Source organism: Mus musculus, chromosome 8, assembly GCF_000001635.26.
Source record: "Mus musculus strain C57BL/6J chromosome 8, GRCm38.p6 C57BL/6J".
NCBI classification, from domain to species: Eukaryota; Metazoa; Chordata; class Mammalia; order Rodentia; family Muridae; genus Mus; species Mus musculus.
Genome location: NC_000074.6, coordinates 32,923,426 through 32,950,725, shown reverse-complemented (window position 1 = coordinate 32,950,725; position 27,300 = coordinate 32,923,426). Strand labels below are relative to the sequence as shown.

At 40.0% G+C, this 27,300-nt stretch overlaps 1 protein-coding gene across 1 annotated transcript in view; it reads left to right on the top strand.

Moving 5' to 3' along the window:
* Positions 1-699: 699 nt before the first annotated feature.
* Positions 700-27,300, top strand: part of Gm3985 (predicted gene 3985) — a 61,522-nt gene continuing 34,921 nt past the window's right edge. The window contains exons 1-3 of the mRNA NM_001177589.1: positions 700-911; positions 8,235-8,268; positions 20,676-20,757. Coding sequence (NP_001171060.1) covers positions 8,244-8,268; positions 20,676-20,757 — 107 coding nt within the window. The 5' untranslated portion in view covers positions 700-911; positions 8,235-8,243. The remainder of the gene's footprint in view (positions 912-8,234; positions 8,269-20,675; positions 20,758-27,300) is intronic.

Here is a 27,300-nt window from a genome sequence, read left to right as displayed (position 1 = left end):
GTCACTGAGACACTGTAAGCAGAGAGACGTTCCATAAGAAGCAGCTACACAGGAATAGAGAGGAAAAGTGAGGTAACCCAGTCACAAAAGAACACCCATGGTATGTACTCACTGATAAGTGGATATTAGGAAAAAAGCTCAGAATACCCAAGATACAACTCACAGACCATATGAAGCTCAAGAAGGAAGACCAAAGTGTGGGTGCTATAGTACAACTTAGAAGGAGGAACAAAATAATCCCGGTGGGTAGAGGGTGTTAGGGACTTGGGAAGAAGAGAAGAGGGGAAGGGGAAAAGAGGGGCAGGATCAGGTGTCAGAGGAGATGGGGGTGATGTACAGGGGATTAGTTTGGATCTGAAACTCTGTCACATACTCACGCATGTCTCCAATGCTTGGTCCCCAGCTTCTGGCAATATTTTGAAGGCTAAAGGCCCAATAGAACACGTCAGATGCCAAGTGTGCCTTTCTTTGCTGGTGAGGGTGGTGATGAGGGAGCAGAGATTTCTAGAGACACGCTTGTGCTAGAGAGGAACTCTGAGGAGATCGTTTTGGATTCTGCTGATGGAGAGAAGGAGAGGCAGATCAATTACCCAAGCCTGTCAGCCCTGCAGGGTCCTAGTTATTCTGAGCGGCATAAAAGTTGCTGGCTACACTGTTTTCACTCAACTGTGATCACGTGTGCCTTTGCCATACGCTGTTGTAATATTCGGAGGAGGATGGGCCTGCCTGGAGGAAGTGGGTCACTAGAAGTGAGCCTTTAAATCCCACCGTTTCCAGCCTGTTCTCTCGGCTTTCTGACCTCTACCATGCAAACAGCCACTGCTCCATGTGTTTGCTACCACAGGTATAGCTACTGTGCCATGCCATCCCGTCATCGATAGAAGGAAACTCACCCGAAACCGTCCCCCTCTGTAAGTTGCTTTTGTGGGCTATTTATTTGACCACAGTGACGCAGGAGAACTCATACAAAGTAAAATGCGGCAAAGGAAGAAATGTGAGGCTTCCTTGGGTTCTCAAATCGAAATAGTTTTCATGGTTTAGAGGTCTAGAAGCTGGGGATCCAGCAGTAAATGCTGCGAGGTGCCCTGCAAGAGCTCTTGCCAGTTCTTCGGGGTGTCTGATGCAGAGTGAATCATGGCACTTAGAAAACGACATGTTTACAGCCGGGAAAGCGATGGGAAAGAAAAACACCTGGCGTTTGATGTATGTAACAATGGGACTGACCTAGATTGAAAGGTCACCCGCAACCTTTCTAAGGAGCCTCCACAGATAATACAAGAAGGAAAAAAAAAATAGGTCTTAGCGACGACACAGAGTAGCAAAGAGAGTGCTCTTTTAGAAGTAAAAAGCTCGTGAAAAGACCCCAAGGCAAGCCAAGGTTGAGTGTTCTTGGAACGGAAAGGAAATGGTTGTGGTTGGAGGTTAGAGAGAAAGGGAAAGGATGGAGCCAATTAAATTTGGATAGGAAAGCAAACACTTGGGACAAATTATTCAGTGCCCGGAGGCCAAAGAGTTTGGTTTTATTTTAATAGGGAGACATTGAATAATTTAATTCAATTTATGGGAGGGGTAGTGCCTGGCTTTTTATTTTAGTTCTTTTTTTTTTTTTTAATGTCTATGGAAGATAGCAAAGCAGCCCAGACTCTTGCTGTCCTTCAGAGGCCATCGCCTGGTGAGTGACACTGTACCAAATCAAGCTCCTTGTAGTGATTGGAAATCAGTGAAGGATCTAGAACAGATGAAGGTCCAAGCAGATAAAAGCTCCAAAATTATAGGAAAATTGTGACATTCCATTCACCTTTGCCCCACTCTCCCCAATTTCTGGTTCCTCCTCCAGGATGCAGCTCAGATTAGTGAAGCCCAGACACATCTGTACAGGTCCCAGTGACCCCATAGTGCCACTGGCACAGAGTTTTCATTAGAAATTACATTTGTCATAGAATATACTATGTCATTTTGCCTGTTCAGAAGACCCCAGAAATACACATTATTTCCTCATTATTCAAATGAGGCAATTAGAGTATTACAGAGGTTTGGCATTATGCAAGGTCACATGTTACACAGAGGAGTCAGGGTTTCAAGCTGGGTCTTTCTTCCTTAAGTGTATGGGTTCTTTGTCTCTGCCAGGTCAGATAAATCTTTGAAAGAAAAGGCAATAGTCTTTGGGAATAGGAAATCTACCTCCTTCTCTCATTTCTCCACTTCATTTCATAAGGGAATTGCCTTACGCTATGGCTGTTTGTCCTTGAGTAACCTAACCATCCATATAGTTTTCCTGGTCTCTGCTTTTGACAATTCTAAGCTTTTTTTTTTTTTTCTGCATGTGATTTTGAGACTAACAATTGGTTACTTCCTCATATCCCCTCTGCTATAGATGCTCACTTTATATATAGTGTACATGCTTAAGATTCCCATCACCATTCTGCATTTTTCTTCTCCTAGATCCCTTATTGCCCAAATTTGATATCAGTTATTGCATTAACTGTATCCAACCTGCCTTCTTGTGATATGACTATATTGCTAACAAATAAAGAAATACAATTGTTTTTTTCAGAGAATAGTGAGCTATGTAAGTGAAAAAGAGCTAGTAAGAAAACCCCAGTATTTAAACCTGAAATACAAGGTCTTTTCTATGAGTAATATTACAAGCAGGAAAAGATACTTTATTCCCTGTCTTAGCCAGGGTTTCTATTCCTGCACAAACATCATGACCAAGAAGCAGTTGAAGAGGAAAGGGTTTATTCAGCTTACACTTCCCACATTGCTGTTGATCACCAAAGGATGCAGGACTGGAACTCAAGCAGGTCAGGAAGCAGGAGCTGATGCAGAGGCCATGGAGGGATGTTCTTTACTGGCTCGCTTCTCCTACCTTGCTCAGCCTGCTCTCTTATAGAACCAAGACTACCAGCCCAGAGATGGCACCACCCACAAGGGGACCTCCTCCCTTGATCACTAATTGAGAAAATGCCTTACAGCTGGATCTTGTGGAGGGACTTCCCCAACTGAAGCTCCTTTCTCTGTGATAACTCCAGCCTGTGTCAAGTTGACACAAAACTAGCCAGTACAATCCCCCTTTTAGTTTCATGCATGCTTATCTCATGATCAGGTTATCAGTATGGGTTGGGGAGGGTGATCTTAACGCAGCAACGCAGCTTATCATTGCTGATCCTGGTCACACACTACACAAACAGGTAGTGTTGGTCAAGTTCCTCTACTGTCCCTTCCCCTCCTCCAGCCCCCTGCTGCTTTGTCTCCCTGTCCTCTGCAAAAGTCACTGTGCAGCGCTAACATTAAAGGGATAGGAAATTACCTCGTTTGTTGAAAGCAGAGTAATTCCATAGATTACTTGGGATTCTTCTTCTAGGAAGAGTCATCTCTCCTCTTTATTTCTTCATTGATTAAGTAAAAATGAACTGAGATACTCCTTGACAGTGTAACAAAATTACACACGTTTCATAACTGTAAATATCTCTAAAGTGTTCCCAGAAGTAAGCTAAAACACTATTTTATTTTACTTCAACTCTTAAGCTATCTCCAAATAGGTTATTCCATTTATTTTCTGTTGCCTGTAGTAACCCCCTACTCCAACACTAAGAAATTTAGCCTGTCAATGTTTCTATGAGTTCATATATGCATCAGTTCTATTTTTCTGGAAAACACCATTTCCTCAGAGTTATGCCTCTAGTTCTTAACAATCTTTCTACCGCCTCCTCCAGATAAGTCCCTGAGCCTGGATAGGAGGAGTGTATAGAGAGATCCCACTCAAGATGAGTGCTTCAGAGTCACCTGCACATGGTCTAGTTATGGGTCTCTAGAAGCTTCTCAGATGAGGGTTCCACAAAGCACTGATATATAGGTATAGCAATACGTTGTTAGGAGTCATTGTATTGCTACATTTATTTAAGCAGAATAATTACAGTATGTTTGTCCTTAGGGCCCTGACAAACCCAATCTTGCCTTCATTAATTGTGTCAGGCAAATTGTGTCCCCTCATGGGACATGTCTTCAATCCAAGCAAAAAGTGGTTGGTAATTCCTATAATGTTTGTGTCACTATTGCACAAGTGGGTACATCTTTCCACAAGGTTGCTATTATAGCTTATGAGGTTAACAGTTGGATTCAGTTGATGACTACTCCCCTACTAATATGTAAAGTATAATCCTGCACAATGAATCTTAGTAGGGGTGGAGCTTCTAGTTGAGTACCACCTTGATTGAGCCACATTCAAACGTAAGTATGTGCTGTCTCCTGCAATAGGGTCATATACCAGGTGGTGGAAGGTGACCTGTAACACTGGTAAAAGTCTGTAATGTTTGGGGCAGGGGAGTCTATGGTAACCTATTGTCCAATGACTCAAGAAGATATGACCCATTCTTGGCAATGGGGGTTTTATTGATATTATATTATGAGTAGTTGTGGCATTGTTTCACCCAATGCATGGTAACTCCATTTAAACCCTTTTATTTGTATATATTTTAGGAAGTGTCTACAGTAGTAGGTTTTGACATGGCTTTTAAAAGTCTTTAATGCAAAGTCATCTCTCTTTACATCCCTTCCTTCACTCTGCCCTCTCACCCACCCTCGTTTAATCTTCCTATCTTAGAATACCCTTTATCATTTTATGATACTGTGTTCTATTTGCCTTTCATCGGAAGATCATCTTATCCTCCCTGGTCCCTTATTAACTACATAGCCTCTGTGAATATTCTGAATGAAACACAAGTATTTAAAGCTTAAAACGTAGCATACTCATAAAAGAGAAAACATGCAATGTTAGCCTTTCTGGGTTTGAGCTACCTCACTCAGGATGATTGCTTCTAGCACCATCTCCCCGAATGTTTCATAATTTAATTTTTCTTAATAATTATATACTACTCCATTGTATAGATGTACTACATTTTCACTACCTATTCCTCTGTGGATGGACATTTTTGCTGTTTTCAATTTCTGGCTATCATGAATAGAGCAGCAGTAAACATAGATGTGGAAGTATCTTTGTAGTAACATATAGAGACCTTTAGGTACGTGCCAAAGAGTGGTAGAGCTGATTCTTGTGGCTCATTTTCAATGTTTTGAGTAACCTATTTTGAATATAGTAGTTTGTACTACCACCAGCAATAAAGTTATCCTCTTGCCCCAGATCCTTGCCAGGATATACTGTCATTTGTTTTTATTGATCTTGACCTTTTTGTGGACTGGGATAACATTAAAAAACTTCAACGTAGTTTTAATTTGTGTTTCTGCAATGGCTAAGGATGTTGAACATTTTATACATATTTTTTTTCAGTCATCTGTGTTTCTAACTTTTGGGAACTCTTCATTAAGTTCTATATCATAGTATAAAATACAGCTATTTGCTTTCATGATGTTCAGTATTTTGAGTTGGTATATTCTTGATGTTAAGACCAGCACAAGTTCAAAGTAGACAAGATCCCAACATACAGAAGGGAAATTGGATACAGGGTTCCACCCGGACCACTATGTTTGTGAGGGAAAGTCAACTTTCTTCAGTGGTGCAGCACTGGGTACATATGCCACACCCCAGTGCAGGTTGCATGCACACAAAATACTCCACGATTTGTTTTACTTTTTATTCTGTGCCTTTCTGGCTTTGTTTTGGTTTGGATGTTTTGATAAAAGAGAGAGAGAATATGAAGTTGGGCATTAATGGGAGAAATCTGGGAGGAATTAGGGGAAGGAAAAGAATATGATCAAACTATCATGTAAGAAAATACCTAATTAAAAAAGTGCTAAAAAATAAAAATTAAAAAAAGAATAATTTAAAAAAGAAATTTAACCTGTTCAGTTCTTAGAGACATACATATTAATCTCAGAATTCTCAAACTGCACCATCATGGGAAATAGTATAAAATACAATGCAGGGCTAATATGTAACCCTCTGTATCCAATCATTGCCAATGCTTTGTAGGTTTGCTCATCTCAGTAAAATTGTCTCTGGTGTTAGCAATGCAGTTAGACTTTTTGCCATAATATAATTCTCTCCTTGAGTCCCTTCAGCACCTAAGGATTTAAAAATTTGCCTGTATTGAAGCTTGTTCTTTATGTTGTAACATTTGATATGTTCCAATGAGTGTACAAAGTGTCATGTGTCTATATTTGTAGTGTTACAGACAGTAGTAGTACCACTGTCTAAAGATGCTTAGTGTCCTATTTTACGCTGTCCCTCCTAAGTCCACAGGAATAGAGTATATATTCACTGCATTTAAAGTTTTGATTTTTCTAGGTGTCAGGATCATAGACATGGAGTTTTTCCAGAATGTCCACTTTCACTTAGCAATGAAATTGTGGTTTATCAATGCTTTTGTGTGACTTGATCACTCTTGCTTACACCACTGAGTGGTATTCTGTGGTGTGGATCTATGGTTTGTGTGTTTCCCTACTGAAGGCATATTGGCTGCCTTTATATGGGTATGCAGGTGTCAGTTTTAACAGTATAACATGCATTGCATAGTTAGATCATGTTTTTTAATCTAACAGTTCATCTGTGGTCTTTAAATAGTGAGTTGAAGTTGTTTGCATTTGAGGTCATTGTTAATAACTGCTATTCTTTATGGTTTTACTGGTTGTTCTGGTAGGCTGAATTTTTGGTAAATCAACGCTCCACTTTAGTATAAAATGTTTTGCTGGTTTTCTCTGTTGGGCATTATGGAGTCCTTTCTAGCTTTCTTCTCCTCCATGGTTCTTCTGAATTGCATTCCTTCTTTAGTTTTCTTTGATGAGGCGATCTTTGTTCTCTTAAAACTTATAATGTTGAACACATTTTCATATATTCACTTCACATATATATATATATATATATATACATCTTCTTTGATTGTATCTATATATCTACTGACCATTTTTTAAATGAAGCGGGTTTGTTAGTGAATTTTATGAGGTTTTTCATATTTAGGATACAAGTACTCAAGCATATATATGTATATTTCTCACACATTTTATCCTAAGGGTCTTTTCTATTCAATAATAGACCATCTCTTAAGTTATATCTCAAATTCATTAATATTTCTTTCATATATGTTATTTTGTTATAGTATTTAAAATTTATCAACACTAGAGATTTTATTAGATAGTCTATGGTTCTTGGCAGCATTATCATCCCAAGTAGCATCTCTTCATTTATACTGTATACATATATATGTAATAAGTACATATGTCTGTAGGTATACACAAATGTTTATATGTTAAATATGTTTTTAAAGTAACCATGACATAAAATTCATCAAAATCCCAAATCATGCAGTTTCCTTCAAATTTCTTCCAAAATTGTTACAATTTTGATATTTATACATGGGTATATTATCAATTTTTTAGTTGATTTTTTTCCTCATTGAATTGCCCTGTGGGTTTTTTTTTGACAAAAATAAGTTGACAGTATTGGTTTGAATATATTTCTATGACCTCTAGTCTGTTCTCTTGATCTGTGTCTTATCTTACCAACACTATGTCAACAGCCTGATGGTGGTACACAATGACAAAACTTAGACTACAAGCAAGAATTCAAGACCAATCTGGAATACATAGGGAGACCTTTTACCATAGGACAAAATAAAATAGAATGACATCAAAACACTGTATAGTAAATGTTAAAAGTTACTATATGTAAATATGAATCCTATGATTTATTACTCTTTTTCAAGATGATTTTTCCATCCTAAGTCTGTTTCCTTCCCATATCAACTTTAGAATAGAATGCTGGAATTTGAGTGAGATTATCTTAACTTCATAGATAAAATTGGGAAGATCTGATCTCTTAATAATAGGGTGTCTTCTAGGACTTGGGCATAGGCTATTTGTCTACTTATGTTGATCAATTCCCTTTATCAGGATATTACAGTTTTCTAATTGCATATGTTTTAGTTCATTTGTGTTTAAATATTTATTGTTTCCCCCACGCTATTTCAAGCAATTGCATGTCTAAGTGAAAGTGGACAAAATAACATAATTAAAAAATTTTGAATTCAAATTTCCTACTGATGATGGGACGGCAATGTACTTTTAAATACCGACTTTAAATCTTAACATATTTTAGTATCAGATATATTTAAATTGATCTTGGTGTATCTTCTATGATCAATGAGTTATTCATCTGGTCTTCACTTTTTAAATATTTGGGGATTTTTCTAGATGCCTTTCAGTTAGACATTTCAAGTTTAATTCCTTTGTGGTTTGAAGGAATACTTCCTATAACTATGTTATTTCTATATTTTTTAAAGGTGAGATTTATGGCCCATAGTGAAGTTCATCTTGGTGAGTGTTCTAAGTTTCAGAAGAATGTATATTCTGATTTTATTGAGTGAAATAGTCTATAAATGTCAATCAGATAAAGTTGATTGATGAGGACTGATAGGTGGTCTGTAATGTTTACTGATTTTCTGTCTTCTTGACTTATTACTGAGTGTGGTATTAAAGTTGTTAACCACAGTGATGCATTTGGCTATTTGTGCTCTAAGTGCTTCCAGATTTTGCTTATGAATTTTAATACCCTGTTGTTAGATGCACACAATCAGGGATACTGAGCTTTTGGAAAACTGTCTAGAATTCTGCAGCCTTCTCTTTGGTCCTGCTTATTTTCCTTGCTTTGAAGTTGGGCTTGTCTGACATTAATATAGTTATTACAGTTTCTTTTGATCTGTATGAATATGGTATAGACTCTCCATTCCTGTACTTTCAATCTACTCGATGGTCCAGTTTCAGACTTCTGATTGTGAATGGTTAGTTTCCTGAAAACTTCATTAAAAAGACTGTCATTTCTGATTGTGACATTTTGGCCCCTTTATCAAAGATCAGTTGGCTTCATGTGCATGTGTTTATTTCTCTGTGTGTGAACACACACACACACACACACACACACTATAAATAGTTATATGCATATATATAATTATATATCTGTGTATATTTGTGTATACATGCAAATATGCATGCATGTATGCAAGCTATTTTGTTACTTCTAGCATTTTTCATAATTTCTTTGACTATATTTCTCTATGGTTGCATGTGAATTATATAGTTACCATTTCCATTTTTATGAAAAGTAGCAAAGGGTTGCTTGAATTTATAGACTGCTTCAGGTAATATGGATATCTTAATATTGATTGTTCTAATTCATGAATGCAGAATATCTTTCTATTTTGCATTTTCTTCAGGTTAATTAATGTTTTATATTCTTTTCTTTTTTAATTTTATTTTTAATTTATTTTTTACACCCCATATTCCATTCCTCGGCCCCCCTCTGACTGCTTCACATCCCACACCTCCTCCCCACCCCACCTGACCTCTAAACTCCCTGGGACCTCCAGTTTCTTAAGGGTTAGGTGCATCATCTCTGAATGAACCCAGACCTGGAAGTCCTCTACTGTATGTGTGTCGGGGGCCTCAGATATCAGCTGGTATATGCTGTCTGTTTGGTGGTCCAGTGTTTGAGAGATCTCAGGGGTCCAGATTAATTGAGACTGCTAGTCCTCCTATAGGATCGCCCTTCTCCTCAGCTTCTTTCAGCCTTCCCTAATTCAACAGCAGGGGTCAGTTGCTTCTGTCCATTGGTTGAGTGCAAATATCTGCAACTGACTCTTTCAGCTGCTTGTTGGGTCTTTCAGAGGGCAGTGATAATAGATCCCTTTTTGTGAGTGCTCCATAGCCTCAGTAATAGTGTCAGGCCCTGGGTCCTCCCCTTGAGCTGCATCCCACTTTGGTCCTGTTGCTGGACCTTCTTTTCCTCAGGCTCCTCTCCATTTCCATCCCTGTAATTCTTTCAGACAGGAGCAATTATGGGTCAGAGTTGTGACTGTGGGATGTCAACCCCCTCCCTCACTTAATGTGCTTGCTGTTTTCCTGCTGGAGGTGGGCTCTATAAGTCCCCTCTCCCTACTGTCAGGCGTTTCATCTAAGGTCCCTCCCTTTGAGTCCTAGGAGTCTCTGACCTCCCAGATGCATTCTGGGGGTCCCCCAACCTCCTATTTCCTCAGGTTGCTTGTTTACATTCTTTCTGCTGGCCCCCTGGGCTTTAGTCTTTTTCCCTCACCCAATACCAGATCAGGTTCCCCTCCCTCCCACTCCCCCTTCACAATGTTGGTTAAATGGTATTATTCCCTTGGTTTCCTTTTAAAATATTATTATTAAATGTTATATTTTATTTCAAGTCAACATATCTGTCTATAGTCTAGGCTGGTCTACAACTCACTACGTTGCCCAGTCTGGCCTCAAACTCATGACAGTCTTGCTGGCTCGGCCTTCTATAAGCTAGTATTACAAGTATGAAAAGGCTAAAAGTTGCACATCTTGAACTGTGGATTGTCTGTAGATCATTTTAGTGTCTAATGAAAAATATTAAAAAATATATTTTTCAATTATATAGGCTAAAGCCTCAGAGTATAGTGAGAAAATGCAGTGTTGAGAGGTTAAGATGGCTGCTTAGCAGCAAATCCAGGGCAAACATCCAGAACAAACATCCTAGCAAGTGAGAACAATACTATCAATAAGAAGACAGGACACAGAAATAGCATCATAGCAAACTGCAAACAAAAGCCGATGAAATGTTAAGTCTGAGGATGATAAGCAATCTCTTCCCTGGGACTGGAAAGAAAACCATACTTCTGAAGTGGATAAAGAAATGGCATGGACAAAGAAATAAGATTTTTATACTTTTTAATTTTTTGTTATTTATGCATCTACGTGTGTATTTGGTAAGTGTGTATGCCACAAGAGGGAATGTCTTCAGCAGGAAGAAGAGGGTGTCACATCCTCTGGGGCTGTAGTTACTGGCAGCTATGGGTTTCCTGGTAATGGGTTTTGGTAACTGAACTTGGGTCCTCAGAAAGAACAGTATCCGCTGAGCCATTTCTCCAGCACTAGAAGGTATTTTCACGCATCACAATTCTACTTGTGTCTCTATTTAAAATCGTTTCCCATAGTCATTAAGTTGTCAGGTCTACCTGGTTCATTCATGAAATTATTGACGAGCATGAACTTTGACCCAGCTTATTTTCTTTTCTCTGAGTCTGGGATATGGATTATCCTATTAACTGTCCCTCACAGTCTCAGATGATGATATCACACTCATAAAAACAAATGAATCATGTTAGAAAAATCTTTACGGTGAGCATGGGTCTACTAGAACAGACACATCTTATTTACCAGGTAAAAATTATATAATGAGCTAATGTTTAATATATCTCCTCTCACAGACCAGAAGTTCTTACACGGTATCACGAACCTTTGTTTCTGCTGTCTTTAAGATTAGGTCTTCTTCAGTGGCATCAAATGTTTTGTTTAATTTTTTCTTAGTGTGCATCACCTCTTAATATACTTATTTATTTTCATGCTTAAATGTATCATCTTTTAATGTATTTATGCATTTTATGCTTGATTCAAATGTGGGTCAAAGGATAATTACCAGCACCATTCACTGTAGTTACCAGCGTTCTTGGAGGATCTTTATATTAACTTGGGAAACTAAGAAGTTAAACATAGATATGTGCTCTTGGAGTTTGCCTATCTCTTTCAATTGTCATTTTTCTCTTCTTTATCTTCACCCCCCTCATCACCAACCTCTGCATCATCCCCATCCTCCTCTTTCCCTTTTCTCACTGTGTTGCCTGGGCTACTCTCAAGTGCCTGTGCTCAAGCAATCCTCCTGCTTCACCCTCCAGAGTAGTTGAAACCATACACAGGCAACACCGTGCACAGATGCAATTGCCCTGCCTTACAATGAAGGATACGAGGTGAGGTAGAAGCATTCCCCAAGCTCGTAGCCCCATCCTGCGCTGGGGAGAATCTTCCCTATGGTTTACCGGTCTTCCTCTCAGCTTCCTCTCAGCTTCCTCTCAGCTTCCTCTCAGCTTCCTCTCAGCTCCCTGGCTTAGCTCTCACTTTGTGAGGGAAAATTATCCCTTCTTTATGTTTTTAATGAAAATGGAATTCTACTAAAGAACAATATGTCCAGAATTTCTCATTGGGGTGTCTCAGGAGAGGAAACAGGGCAAGGGAGATGGTGTAGAGCAGTGATTCTCCACGTTGGCAGTCACATATCAGATATCCTGTATATCAGCTATTTACATTACAATTCATAACAGTAACAAAATGACAGCTATGAAGTAGCAATGAAATAATTCTATGGTTGGAGTCACCAGAATATGAGGACCTGTCTTAAGGTGTCACAGGTTGAGGACCATGGGCTTAGAGCTTATTTGGAGTTATATTTTCATAGCGAGGCAATATTTTTACTTATAGTTTCAGAGATGAGGGGGCAACTCAAATGTCTACAAAATACCATTTGCTTTCTCTACTAATTCATTAGGAATTATTTTTTGCATGTGTATGTATGCATAGTATTTACACCTACATATTTGCAGGTGCAAATGTGTATTGCTGTCTGTATATATGGCTCATCTCTCAGCCTCTTAACAGAAGCTTAAAGGTGACTTTGAGTTTCTTTCCCAGTCACGCCCACTGTACTTATCGAGGTTTAGCCAGCCTGATTGCTGTTCAGGTCTGTGGTTACTTGGTACTGAAACAATGAGGCATTTTACATTTTTATCCCCCATAACTAGGACTTATCCTCAAACTCCAGTAAGAGCCCACAATGCCAGCTCCCACCAGCAGAGGAACGGTAGGGTGAGTTTGCTGCACACAGAGAAGCCCATAATCTAGATTCTGGGGGCGGGGGGGCTGTCCTCTTTTCCATTTTAGATGAACATCCATGGTATAACATGCACAAGATGCAAAGGAGTGGTTTCTCCTCCGTGTAAACCGTTTTAGGACTATGAAGGCATCAGTGTGCAACACCACTGAGCATAATAGTATCTCACATAGTATTAAATAGATCATAGCCTCATCTCTTCACCAGTGGACCTATAGCCCCAGGGGTGTGCTCCTCCCCAGGAGTAAGTACACCATTTCCCAACAGCCTCTGGATATAAAATTTTACAGGAATCTCTGTGGAAGGTGTGCTGGATCTCACAAGATAGATTGGCTATGAGCTTCTCAATTTTGGTGTTCTTGGCTTATGGGGGTTTGGGAAATTTCCCACAGGGAGATGAAAAAGGCAATATAGACAACTATAATTATAGGAACTATGTCAGTCTTATCTTTAGGGACTCAAAGGATATGGTAACAGTCCATTTGTCCTTGTCTTCTGTAGCCTTCTTCAGCAGGGTGTCAAGGTCCACAGGGTGACAACCCCTTACCCCTGGAGGGATGGCGAGGACCACAGAGTATAGGCCTTTGCATGTTGGCTCCAGGCTCCACATCGGGATTCTGCTTACTCATACAAAGCCACCAGGCTAGACCTTGTAGACAGGATCAAACACCAGCAAGGGCTCCAACCATCTGATGAATAGTCCCCTGGATCTGCAGGAAGGCCTGAAAGGATGTTGGGAGGGGATGGCTAGTCATTTCTGCTCTATGAAATTCATGATATGAGGCACATCATCAGGCCCTTAGGAAGGCAAAACTTAGGAGGTGGGCCCAATTTGCCCTGGTCTCAAGAACATATTTTGTTTACTTGTCTTGAGCTTTGTGGCCTCTGGGCACAATGTAGGTTCCAATCAACATTTAGGACCTTTGTTAGATTTAAGGAAACTTTGGTCATGAAGACCAGGCCATTGCTGGACCACAGGTAACAGGGCAATCCAATTCTAGGAATAATATCAGGGCTGAAGTAACTCCTAAACCTTAGTTGCCCCCACATGGGTGGCCTGGGGAAGTCTGGTGATCATCTGTTTTCCAATCATGGCAGGGAGTATGGGTCTCTCATCCAGCAAGAACTATTGCCCATTTCTTTGTTGCTGACCCTTCAGGTTGGTATCTTTCCTTTTTGACTGTTTATTTTCTTTGTGTGTGGGTTGGGCTCTGGAGTGATTCAGATTTAGGTAGAGAGGTACCACTAGTTCTAGGCCTGTCTTCTGGACCATGTCACCAGAGCAACAGCAGCAATTACCACAGCTGTAGCCACACTCATGGTTGGAAAGTGGGGCATGGTGCTGGGAGGGGGGGTTAGCTTGGTGGCTGAGATCACAGGATAGCTCACTCACTCTCTTCTTCCATTTTAGATCAGTTTCTCTACCTAACAGAACTGACAGACACATACAGAAAAACATTATAAAGACAACCAGGGGTGGCTATCACATACTCATACACCTGGACAGACCCAGGGAGTCCAGTGAGACATCTCAAACAGATCCTGGACACTGGTCACATCTGGCCTCTTCTTTCTGTCCTAAACAGAAGGTGCCTTAAGCAGACTTACGTCAGTGGTGATAGACCAAGCATCTTTGACTTTGAGATGATTTAGGTGCCAGATTCCCTTAAGGTGTGAGGGGTTAGATAGCAATTGATCAAAAAGGGTCCAGGGTCCCTGGGATGTTTCAGGTTGGACTCCCTAGGGGTCCCTTGACCACCTCACTCTTTTTTTGTTCTGCCAAGGGACTCTGAGAACCTGTTGTCTTAAGGTCTGGTCTCTTGGGACCTTCAAAAAGGTTGTGGGGTATCCACTAGAGAAGACAACTCATATAGGCCCAAGCCAGTAGAAATCTTCACTAGCCAGCCAGCTACTATACTGGGTTCCAAGGCCAGAGTGGTATTTCCATCATGGAAACTGTTGTGCTAAGGTCTAGTGGGGGGGGGGCTGTTACGTGACCTCCCAAGTGCTAGGATTGCAGGTGGTCACCACACCTGTCCATCGTTACTTGAGTTCTAGATATCCTAAACAATATGCTCATATTACTTATTAATGTTTAGAATATGTGTACAGAGTTATAAAAAGTTGAAAACACTGCCAAACTTTTTTATTTTTTAACCAGTTTGCTTCAAGTACTTTTCAAAGGGAGCATTTCATTGGAGATTCTACTGGGTACATTCACCTCCTTACCTTTAGGGCTGTACATCCCCAGCCGTGTTCTATAAGCTCATCTCTACCAGTATAGGAGGAGACTAATGGGTCTTAAGTGGGCAGCTTGGGGAAAGAAAAGATACCTAGTTGCAGCTCTTTAGGGGTAAGATGATAGTAATATTCAAGTCTTTTTTAACAAAGCAAGCAATTTATACACACACCTGTTTTAAATCAACAGCTTTCACCAATCTATGGATAAGAGAGCAGTTCAGCAGATTCCCCATGAAGCACACACCAGAGCAAGTCTTCAATTTAAAGGATGTTATAGCCTGGGAGCCCCCTTGAGAATCTAGATTAATGGGGCTGCTCGGAGAATGGCAGAGCATAGGAAATCCAGCAAGGGAACATGCAACACTTGGAACCGAAAGCTAGAATGCTATCTCCTGAGGCAAAATCGGAGAGAAGAAGGTCCGCAGATGTTACAAAAATACTGATGACGTCAGTTTTTCCTCTTGTGTTCCCGGCTTTGCGAATGCAGCAGAGGTTGGCCTGTAAGCATGGTAACGGTAGAAGAAGAAAGTGAATATTCTGGAGGAAATGGTTAATTATCACAACTCAGTTTCCACACACCCGGGGGATCCGGCTACCTGTGATTATCAACAGACGGAGCTGGCTTCCACCTGTGGGAAGTCATCCGCGACAGGAGTTCTTTTCCTTTTTTTGCCTGTGAGCTGGACATTTTGACTTAGAACTTGAATTAGAAAGCACAACCGACAAAATCACTTCAGTTGAAGAGGTAAACTGCAGGTCACATCCTCACAGACAAGATGTGATTAGCTGTGTTGCTTCCTTTTAGAGCTGTGGTTCTCAACCTGTGGGTCTCGATCTTTTCGTAGGGGTCACCTAAGACCATCAGGAAACGTAGATATTTGCATTAAGATTCATAACAGTAGCAACATTGCGGCTATGAAGTAGCAATGAAAATATTTTAAGGGTGGGGGCCACCACAACAAGGGTCTCTGCCTGAGGGAGGTTGGGAGCCACCATTTTGGGGGAAAGAGGAATACATGGTTCAGAAGAGATGAAGAGGTGTGAGGTGTTAGTGCTGAGTTTTGCAATGCCACCCCTGGCTTTGTGAGCCAGTGCTGGGAATCTGAACTCTGTCTTCCTGATAATGCACTGATTTCTCTACTGAGTCAGTCATGTGCCCCAGACCATTATTATCAAGTCTTTAAGAAAGTGTTTGCATACCCCCAAGGCCTCTTCGTTGTCCAGCGTTAAGTACAGCAGAGGAAAGGGATATATTTATGAAGTGAAACCCACTAGAACCCAAAGTACAGTGATTTGTTTCCTTCTCTGGGGGTGGCAGGGTGGGGTGGGGTGTGGATTGCTGGGCATGGAACTCCCTGCTTAGCATGCTGGGCGAGTACTCTGCCCACTGAGTTACACTCACGGCCCTGGTATAGTCTTAAATGAAGCATAAAAAGAGGAGCAAGTCAATTCCATGGTTGAATTGCAAATACGTCTAAGTAGAAAGAGAGGGGTCTATGCTAGAAAAAGGGGGAAGGGAGGCAGAGGCAGGCAGATCTTTTCAAGTTCAAGGCCAGCATGGTCTACATAGCAAGTTCCAGGACTGTCAGAACTACACAGAGACACCCTGGCTCAAACAAACAAACAAACAAACAAACAAACAAACAAACACCAAAACATTAACAAAAAAGGAAATTGTTCAGTTCACAATGAAATCTAGAGACCAGTCCTAACTGCAAATTATTTGATGGTATGCTGCGGTCGAAGCACACGCTATTTTTATGTTTATCTCTCTGAGCTGTTGAAGCACGGGGCTTCTACATTCTCCCTTATTTTATCTTTTTGAAACATGATTTTTGTTGTCAGTTTCCAGGAGCCCTGACACAAAAAGCAGAATTTGTCTATTTTGTTCCTACACACACAGAGATCATAATGGAGGAACGTGCAGGTGCCCCTTCATTGTACCAGGAAATCTCTCTCTCTCTCTCTCTCTCTCTCTCTCTCTCTCTCTCTCTCTCTCTCTCTCTCCCTCCCCCCTCTCTCACTCATATTTTCTTTCTATTCTGCTTTACCCGCTTGTGTTTATACCTTTCTAACTTGTTTCTTTCAGAATAATTTCCCAAGAGTCAGATCCTAGCCAAGTGTAACCTTTATATATTGAGGCGGGCATAAGCGCTAGCTTGAGGCTTTTTCAGAAGTTGTAAAAGGTTGATGGGTACTTTATTGGTTGGCTCAAGGATAAAGTTGTAGAGGTTTTCATATCAGAACAGCTGCACTTACATTTTCCATCCCAAACGCCCCCTCCCCCATGCCATTCAAAGTTGGAGGATAATTAGAAAACCAGCTTCCTAAGAGAAGGTAAAATGGCTTTAGAACACACAACATCCATTGCTAACCACTGACCACTCTTCCTCTCACAGTAGCAGTCAGACAGTCGCTCATGCCCTGCCTGCCTGTTTATGCTAGGCATCTACATTTATGCTTTTTACAGCCTGTTTATGTGATGGCATCTGCATCTTCTTCAATTATGCAACGCCCCTTTTATTCTCATGTGAAGAAATCCTTTCAGTACAGATAGGACAGTAGGTAGCATGGGAAAATATTACATTATACATACAGTTGTATAAAACTGTAAACTAAATGAATGTTTTTATCTGGGTAGAATTTACATAGCTACAACAGTATACTGTATCTCTGAGATAAACATCATCTTCTCCTTTTGGTTGTTGCTCTGCGATCCTTTAGACACAAAACAAAAATATCAAAAGAAGCCCAAGTGAGAAATTGATTGTGTCTCTTAATAAAATGGCAAACACATCTGTCAAATTCCTAAAGAACTGTAAATGGCTTATACTGGTGATGTTTAAATCTCAGACGTAATTACATTAAAGTAACTTTGTTTCCAGGGGCGTGTGAATAATTAAAAAGCACCTGCTGATCTCTGATAGTGAAAGAAATGTGTCTTAATAACACACAAGCACAAGAAACTGGGAAAAGGAGGAGCTTAGAGCTTAGGTAGGAAGATCATTTTAGAGTTACGGATTTCTGGATTTTCACATTTCCAGCTTATCATTGGGCTTGTACCAAAGCATGCTAGCTATTAGTCACACATGGATGACATTAGGAAGGAATCAGCTGTGCCGTTATGTGCTCTATGTAGATCCATGACAAATATTTCCCTCCTTTCCCCTTGATCTGTCTGTCCAGTTTCCACAGGGGAGACATGAACTCCAGTTGACTCTGAATCGCCTGTGGAATTGTGGTGAGGGCCGGGATGGATAAATGAAATTCACAGATAATCTTAAAGACAATTTCGCTTTCACCCTCCCCTCCCCATACCTTCAAATCATTTCAGAGACACTGATACAGAAAAATGTACCAAGCAAGCTTCCTCATGCTGCTTTCCTCATGGAGGCTGATGATCTAACCAGAAGTCTCAAGAAAATGTAGGTATAAGGATGGGGGTGGTAGTCGAGTCACTGGCTTGAATTCCTCAACATTAGGTTAACATGGTGTCTTAGTCAGGGTTTCTATTCCTGCACAAACATCATGACCAAGAAGCAAGCTATGGAGGAAATGGTTTATTCAGCTTATACTTCCACAGTGCTATTCATCACCAAAGGAAGTCAGGACTGGAACTCAAGCAGGTCAGGAAGCAGGAGCTGATGCAGAGACCATGGAAGGATGTTACTTACTGGTTTGCTTTCCTTGGCTTGCTCAGCATGTTTTCTTATAGAACCTAAGACCACCAGCCCAGGGATGGCACCACCCACAAGCCCCCCCCCCCTGATCACTAATTGAGAAAATGCCTTATGGCTGGATCTCATGGAGGCATCTCCCCAACTGAAGCTCCATTCTCTGTGATAACTCCAGCTTGTGTCAAGTTGACACACAAAATCAACCAGTATGCATGGCAATGCTTTTTTTTTTTTCCCTTGATGACCTGCTGCTCCCTCTGCCCCAGCATCTACTAGCTATAACCTGTTCTCTGGTGAGCCTAAAACTTGTACATGTTGAGAACTTCCCAGAGTGAGCAGAGACTAAGGGCCCAGCTGAGCATGAACATGGCTTTAGCAAAGGCAGCATGTATTTGGTTGTTGATCGGCTTATCAATAGTCCTAACTATTTTTTGGCCCAGAGGGTGTGTTTCCCAATACTTTCTGTGGTCCAGCTGAGACTTTGGGTAGGGGATGGCTCTGTCTTGTTTCACCCCCGAGCTGAAGATGAGATACAACCAAATACTTGCTATCTAGCCACACACAACTTTGATAAGACAAGTGATCATCTCTCATTTTGGGATGTAATTGTGACAAGAATATATCTTCTAGTTTCTAAGCAATGATCAGTTATTTTGGTCGATAACTAAAAATAAATTGCTTTTAAAAAAAATCTGATGAAATTCCAGCTGGAAACCAGCTGGCAAGTTGTTTTCGAAAGTGGGGCTATCCTGTGAATAGGTGCCATTTTCTTCCTTATGAAAAATAAACGGATGGCTAAAACCTAGAATCCCTGCTTATTCATTTTTCAAAAAAAGTTTATAAGTGAGTTTGTTCTGCTTTCTTTTTATCATAAAAATGTCATTCCAATTTCTTTGGCTTCGGGGGTGAAAGTCTGAAGCATCTAAGATTTTAATCTTCAATATCTAAACACCAGGAGGTGCTGTAAGATAACATTAACAAACAGCTCCAACCCAGGGTTACAGATTCCAGTTACATAAAGATTGGTGGCAAATTTTCTATGGGCCTTGGGTGTTCAGATTTGAATACATAAATTGTATTTGAATATATGGGTTGCAGACCATCTCGGTCTGAAGAACTACTGGCAAGAGAGGAGGGTGGTTATGTCAAGAATTTTGGGACGTTAGAAAGCTTTGCAGAGACTCCTAGCTCCAAGCTTACAATCAGACACAGCTGAAAGACAGCAGAGACTGTATTCTTTTTGCTTGTGTGACCATTTAAAAAGCAAAGAGAAAGTCAGGCGACGTTGCAAAGTGAGAGTCCAGAGCAGGTACGTTGCTTTCACCTGAGTGACAATTTGTTCTTTCAAAGCTATTAAGAGTCAAAAGACCTTTTCAGGTGTATAATTAGAGGAAATTTGTGTTTTTATGGCTCTTTAAACAAAAAGATTACTTCTATATTTATGTATGAATTTATGTGTCTATGTGTATGGGTCTGTGCACATCAGTGCAGCACCCATAGAGACCAGAAGGTGGCGCCAGATCCCCTAGAGCTAGACTTAGAGGCAGTGAAGTGCTTGGCCTAGGTGCTTGAATCTAGGCACTAATCCTCTGTGAGGACATCATGCACTCTTAACCTGCTGACCCATCTCTGCAGATGCTTGATTTTTGTTTTCAAGTGAACAAATAGCATCTGACCCTAGATAGAAGCATTCCAGTAAGTGATTTTTTTTTTAATTTTTGAAACCAACTATTGAGATTTAAACAAAGTTAACCAACATGTGATATAAACTCTGCTTTGTTTGGAAAATGTAATGTTACTATCACCTCTGACCTCAAATGGAACTTCCTGCTCCTTTTCGGGTAGTATAATATACCAAGCCTCATTTGAATCTTGCATTTATCTGTTTTTAATTAACAAAAGTGTTTTTTGATAATATTATATCATTATGTTACATTGTATTATATTATACAAGTGCATAATGTGTTTTGAGTGTCTTACAGGCTAACATCTTTTAAGCCCTTCCCTCCCCTGCCAATCCCTACAGATCCATTTCCCATGTTTATGTGTCTCTGTTTTGTTTTCTGCTCCACTAAGTTCAACCTGGGTTGTGTGATTGACAGTGTATGAGCCGACCAGTAGAACCTGGAAGAAAATGCATTCTTCTCTAGAATCCACAAGCAGCCAACAGTTCAGCAGGGATGGGTAAGACCTTCTTCCTCCATCTAGGACAGGCTATTGGCGGGTCCAGTCTTGGACAGATCTGTACAGATTGTTAAGTTCCTGGTTGCAGGATTTCTGTTATACCCAGAAGGCCATGTTTTCCAAGCCCTTCTTCCTGTCTTCCTGCTCTGACACTCTTTTGTGACCAACTTTTCTTCATTTGGTTAACATACTTTGAGAGGCCTATGTGTTGGATTCATTCCTTTTCAGTGAGGAGCGGTGCCGCATTTTTGGAAGGATTGAAGTTGATTATATGTTCACAACACGATGGTCATTGAGTTGGTTTCCGTTTGGGGGTGATCTATTTCAAGCTGCAGTAAAGACTTATGTGAGAACCCTTGCATGGTTTTTCCTCTTCTCCTAGGTATATATATGTGTGAGGAGTGATTGAAATATGGGCATATTTTTAACTTTAAAAAAATTGTAAATTCTTTTGGAATGGTTAGAAAATGTCAAATTTGTGCCATTATGGTAGGAAATTCTCAAGTTGTGCACCAATACTTGGGATAACTTTAATTTTGGCTATTCGTGTTCTTGAAAGCCACTATTATTTTTGACACCTTGGCTTGACAGCTATAAAGCTTTGGGGAAGTTTTTTTTAATTTATTTTTTTATTAGGTATTTTCCTCGTTTACATTTCCAATGCTATCCCAAAAGTCCCCCATACTCACCCCCCATCCCCTACCCTCCCACTCCCCCTTTTTGGCCCTGGCGTTCCCCTGTACTGGGGCATATAAAGTTTGTAAGTCCAAAGGGCCTCTCTTTCCAGTGATGGCTGATTAGGCCATCTTTTGATACATATGCAGCTAGAGACAAGAGCTCCGGGAAGTTTTAATTAAATTATTTTGCCAGTTTCTAATTGGGTAGGTTGTCTGTTGTCTTACTGAGCATTGGGTTTTTTATATATATAAAAATATAAATCCTTCATCGTGGACACATATATGTACCTGTATATGCTTTGATAATATTTTTTTTCTGTGCTTTTTCTTGCCTCATGCACTTTGACAAAGAACAAAAATTTTAGTTTTGATGTCTTATCATTCTTTTCCTTTTATGATTCATGTCTGGTTTATTGTGTTGTCTGGAAACCTTTGATCCAAGATCACAAAGGTTGCCTCTGAATTTACTTCTAGAAGTTTAAAAGTTTTAGGTTTTACGTTGGGCCTATGGGTGTTTTTGTTTGTTTGTTTTGTTTTTTGTTTTTGTTGTGTGTGTGCAAATTTTGTATATGATCTATGATAGATGGGAATTCATTATTTTGCTGTGAACATTTTATTTTTATAACAACATTTGTTAGGAAGACTATAGTTTTCTCAGTGATTTTACACACATACACAAGCAGCTGCATGAACATTTGTTACATGTGGATTTATTTCTGGGTTCTGTACTCATCTGGTGGCCTGTTTTTTCTTATGCAAGTACTAGTTGGGCCCAATCCAGGTGAATTTCCAAGATCAGAAGTGTTTACAGTGGTTGGCCCAGACAAGTGACCTGTTTTTTATCTTCATATGATCAACACCCCCTTGGATTGACCCTGCTGTCAGTACTAGCCACATAGTTTTTGAGGTACAGTGAAAAATGAAAATGTAAGTCCTTTTGTTTAAGAGAGCTCATAGATTTTAAGTTACACACATCATCATATGAAACACAGGTCCCTTTTAAGAATAGGATCTTGGGCAACTACTGTATCAATGTCCTTTTCAATTGTTTTAATTACTGGGGCAAAATCCCTTAGGAAAGCAACTGAGGGGAGTCTATGTTAGTTCATAAGTTCAGGGGAGTTTCAATCTCTCATGGTAGGCAAGGCGGGGAAGAGGGTAGTGAGAGCATGCAGACACATCTCAGCTCATAGCTGACTAGGCAGAAGAAAGCCCACACCAGAACCAGAGACAGAAAATCTCCAGGACCAGCCCTGAGCCACTTACTTCTGCCAACAAGTTGCCACATCCCAAAGACATCATCCCCCAAAAATATTAGTACCAGCTGGGGACCAAATGTTCAAATACAGTCATCAGTGGGGAACATTTTGTTTTCTAGCTACACAGGTTGGGTGTACATGGGACAGAGCTTCAGGCTGTAATGTTGTTCTATATCTTTAAATGAAAATCAGGGCGGGTGACAATTTGACTCTGTTATTTCTTCCCAGTGTTAACTTGGTTGTTCTGGTCTCTTTGCATTTCCATATGAACTTTAGGAATATTTGGTTCATTTCTTCTTTTGTTAAAATTTTTTTTGAAATGAGTTGGTTTTGTTTTTTTGTTCTCTCTCTCTCTCTCTCTCTCTCTCTCTCTCTCTCTCTCTCTCTCTCTCTCTCTCTCTCTCTCTCTCTCTGCCTGTGCAGGATTCTGGTAATAACATACATTCCTCAGGCTGGTGACTCATAGTTTCTTCTTCCTGGCAATCATGACAGGACTTTTAAATCTCACCGATTTATCTCCGAGGACCATCTTTGGTTTCCACTAACTCCAGTGCACTCTCCCCTTTGGTCTTACCACATGAACTACAAGGAATCTACTGTGTTGCGCTTTGTTTCTTTTAAAGGATGAATTACTTCCTTCTTTTTGTCTTAACATTTTTCTGTTGCAGTAATTTGACTATGATTTGCCTTTGGGTAATTCATCTCAAATTTCTTGTGTTTATGGTTTGTTAAGCTCTGTATGATAATAAGCTTTACTATCTTCAGAAAAGTTTCATCCATCATATTTCGTGGTCTTCTCTTTTTTACTTCTGTGAAGAACTCAGTCACACATAGAGTGGGAGATGTCCCAGTGTCTGCTATCAGGGGGATTGTGTTTTAGGCTATTTCTTTCTTTCATTTTGGGTAGTTTGTATGATTGTAAATATCATGCATTTAAGCTCATAAAGGTCTGTGACTCTTCTAGTTATAGCACGGTGGCTGGATCAGAATGATTTTGAATGATTTTTTTTCTTATCATCATGGTTTGTATTTTCTTGCATATTTTTTATGACTGCTAATACTTCTTGGACTGCTAGGCACTGTTATGTTGTTGAGTGACAGGCATTTTTCTGTTGCTTTTACTAGTCTTGCTCATTGTTGCAGAATGCAGTTCAGCTAATTGGAAATAGTCCGATCTTTTTCCATCTTGTAGGTAAGAATTGTAATGCAGGACCAGCATGGCATTTACTCTACAGCGAACTATTTCTCAATGCTAAGACAAAACAGCTCCGTGAGCTACCTGATGCCCCTCAGATTTCAAATCTGGCTGCTGGTACAGAAAACTGCATCTAAGAGATTGTTTTCCACACTGCCAGGCATTCATAAGCCATTGCCATATTATGTATTTCGTGCCTTTTATTATTTTGTTGTTGCTATGTCAGATTGGATTTTAAATCCAGTAACTTAGTAGTAGAGTCAATTCTCTTAACTCTCCTGGATGTTTAATTCCTGTGCCAGCCATGACTAAAGAAGCTGTAGATTTACGCTGCAAATTGTCCACACTTTCTACCGATGGGGGATGAATCCCTTACTCACAACCTGCAGAAGCATGCATAGGGGATTTCAACTCTTTATTGTTCCTTTTGAGTGTAGAAAAATTGTTTGCACTGTTCCCAAAGCCTTTTGACTCTGAGATGATTCCATACATTGAGGTATAGATTTTATGAATTTGTCCTGTGTTATTTGATTGGTGATATTTATGAAAACTATAAATTTAGATATTAGCTTCTGGAATTCTGTGTGTGTGTGTGTGTGTGTGTGTGTGTGGTCAGTTCTAGAAGTACCTCAACTTACATTATTACATAAATACTTTTCCTTTTGGAATATTACTAAGTGAATAATTGTACAAACTGTCTAATCTCTCTTTGCTGTTAGTTTCCATAATTAAATTTCCCAACGAATTTACAGTGCAATAATATCTTAAGTCTAATAGCTCATTTCTGAGCAACTTTAATTTAATTTAAAGATACTGGCCTAAGGTAAGTTCTTCTCAAATATTAGAAAATTCTCCTTACAGTTAAGCATCTATATGCAGCCTTTGGAATGTACACAGGAGAGTATCACACCCATCATTCCTTACTTACTCTTTTCATTAACAAGTTTGGAATAGTTTTCCTTGTCACCGGTTTATAGTTCTCATTATTATTGTGGAGAATTCCTTATATGCACGTATCATCCTGCATACAGTCAGCTCCCTAATGAAATTTTAAATAGAATTCTTTGTCCATTTAATAAGATTGATATCGATGACCCTTTTCGTGTTTGTATTTTATTCATTGAACTTTCCGGCATTTTCGAGCCACTCCAATGGGCACAGAGGTGAGTGCTTCGTAAAGTCCTCGGGAGCAGACTCTGTGTCACCATAGCTGGCAGCAGAACTCAGATCCACTTCCACAGGCCTCTTCAGCTTTGCCGGATTGTTCTGAGGCTCCCCGGTGGCAGCATCCTTTCTGGAGAATGCTTCAGAATACCTCCGCGCGTGCCAGGCGGGTGGGATTCGGTACTCTGGCACATTAAGCATCACAAATAAGTTCTGGTCTAGTGACTGCACATCATAAAAATTTTGGATTCGTGCTTATGCATATTTGCAAGCTTCAGGCTGGAAATGACATTTGTTCTAGGAAAACAGGCAAAATGTTTGCAAATAGAAGGCTGAGAATTACCCAGAAATTTCTTCTGTTTTGTGAGGGGCTTTGTGAAAGGGTCTTTTGAAATAAAGAAAATTGAAATGAGAGAAAGATCATCTTAAAAACAATACAAAGGGGGCACACTTTATATTGTTTTTCCTAAAAGATCAAGTACTTCTTAATATAGTATCAGATTAAATATCACTACAGCTGTGGTATAAATATTAGCAACAGAAATCACGGGTTTGGATGGCATGTTTTTCTCTAGGAGAAAAGAAGAGATAGCTAATGAACGCTTCTGCAGATCCCTTAAGAAGGCACATATATGTGCACATAGGGTCCCTTATGGGAGGCAGCACAGTAAGGATGGAATGGCAGCCACAGAAGCTCATGGGCAAGTAGCATCAAGAAGTAACAAAGAAGGGGAAAGGAGACGTTGAGACAATTTCTGTTGGTTAAAAGACAGTTCTGCTAGGTGCCTCAGAGGCACCTAGCAACAGGGACCTAGTAATAGCTTTCATCACCATCTGCCTAGATTGCCAGCCAGATGTGAGCCAGGCACAGCAGCAGCAGCAGCAGCAGCATATAAAAAGGACTCCTAGCTACCCTAGAGAACCCTCTTCTCCCCTCCCCTCCGGGCCCCTCTCCACTTGTTCCCAGCTGGTCTCTCTCTCTTTCTGTTCTCCTCTGTCCCCTCTTCTCTGCCTCGACCCCTTTTTACGGGTCCTGCCAGGTACTCCTTGGTGAGGGGTGAGGTTTAAGCGACTGATATGATATCTGACTTCACTATTGGGGTTGTGTTGAATCACAAGAACATTTCTGTCGCTGGCCTTAATCTTTCTGAAGTGATAAATTATTTATCAATAAGGTGTCAAGCTTATGATTAATTCTCTTATAAGAAATCAACATGCCTGGGTGGCTTTCTCTTTCTCCATATATCGTCTTTCTTTATGCACATATGGGGGCTTATGTGTGAGACGGGCAGACTTTCTTACACAGGGTAAAAGACTCTTACATGTTGTTTCAAACTCACAATGGGCATGTTGTAGGTTATAGAGATAACTTTGTCCACAGAAAAGACTTGAGAACGGATGCATAAAAGAGTTGCTTATATCAGAATATGGAGTTTTCTATGTCAGCATGAGATAGAATGGATTGAACTGTCTGCTAGATTTTTTAAGCAGTTGTTTGCTACTGATTCCCCACAGACAATTTGAGTTGTTTTTTTTTCTGTTGAATTTGTTGATGAAAAAATCAACCTAAGAAGGTTAGCAAAAGATTTCATTTTCCTTTTAGTGAAATTTAAGTAATCCAACACTATTTATAGGTATATGATTTAAAATAGCTGTTCTGCAATGAGATACTTCAATTATCTTATTCCTTTGAGCCTTGCCCTCCCCATTAAAACATGATATTAAAAAGTCTTAATTGGCTAAGAAACTGTTCTTTTTGCATGAGAGGATTTTTCCCCCATTTTTCTGAGAGCAAACTGTCTCATCTTTTTTTTTTAAACAAAGAACACTCTTAAGAGAGTCACTATGATTCTAATTTAAGTAATCTTGCCTCAATGCAATTTAAGTATCTAATACTTTATTTTGCCTTCCCACCTCACCCAGGAAAAGTAGGACAGTTTGTCCAGTGGTCCACATACTCACTAGAAATCAAAGTGACAAAAGAAGACTATTGAGCAGTCAGAACACTTCTTATAAATTAAGTGGTAACAAATTCTTATGGAACTCCTAGGAAAGGAGACTTATGTATCACAGGAGGATAGGATTTGGGGTGTGATGCCTAGATTTGAAGGCAAACTTTTCTGATTATTATCAGATGTACAAAACTGGACAAGTTCCCTGGACAGGTTTTCCCATCTCTCTGTCTATGGTGACGGCATCTGGAAAATGATAGTAAATACTTTATACTATATCTGATTGTTGCAAGGAT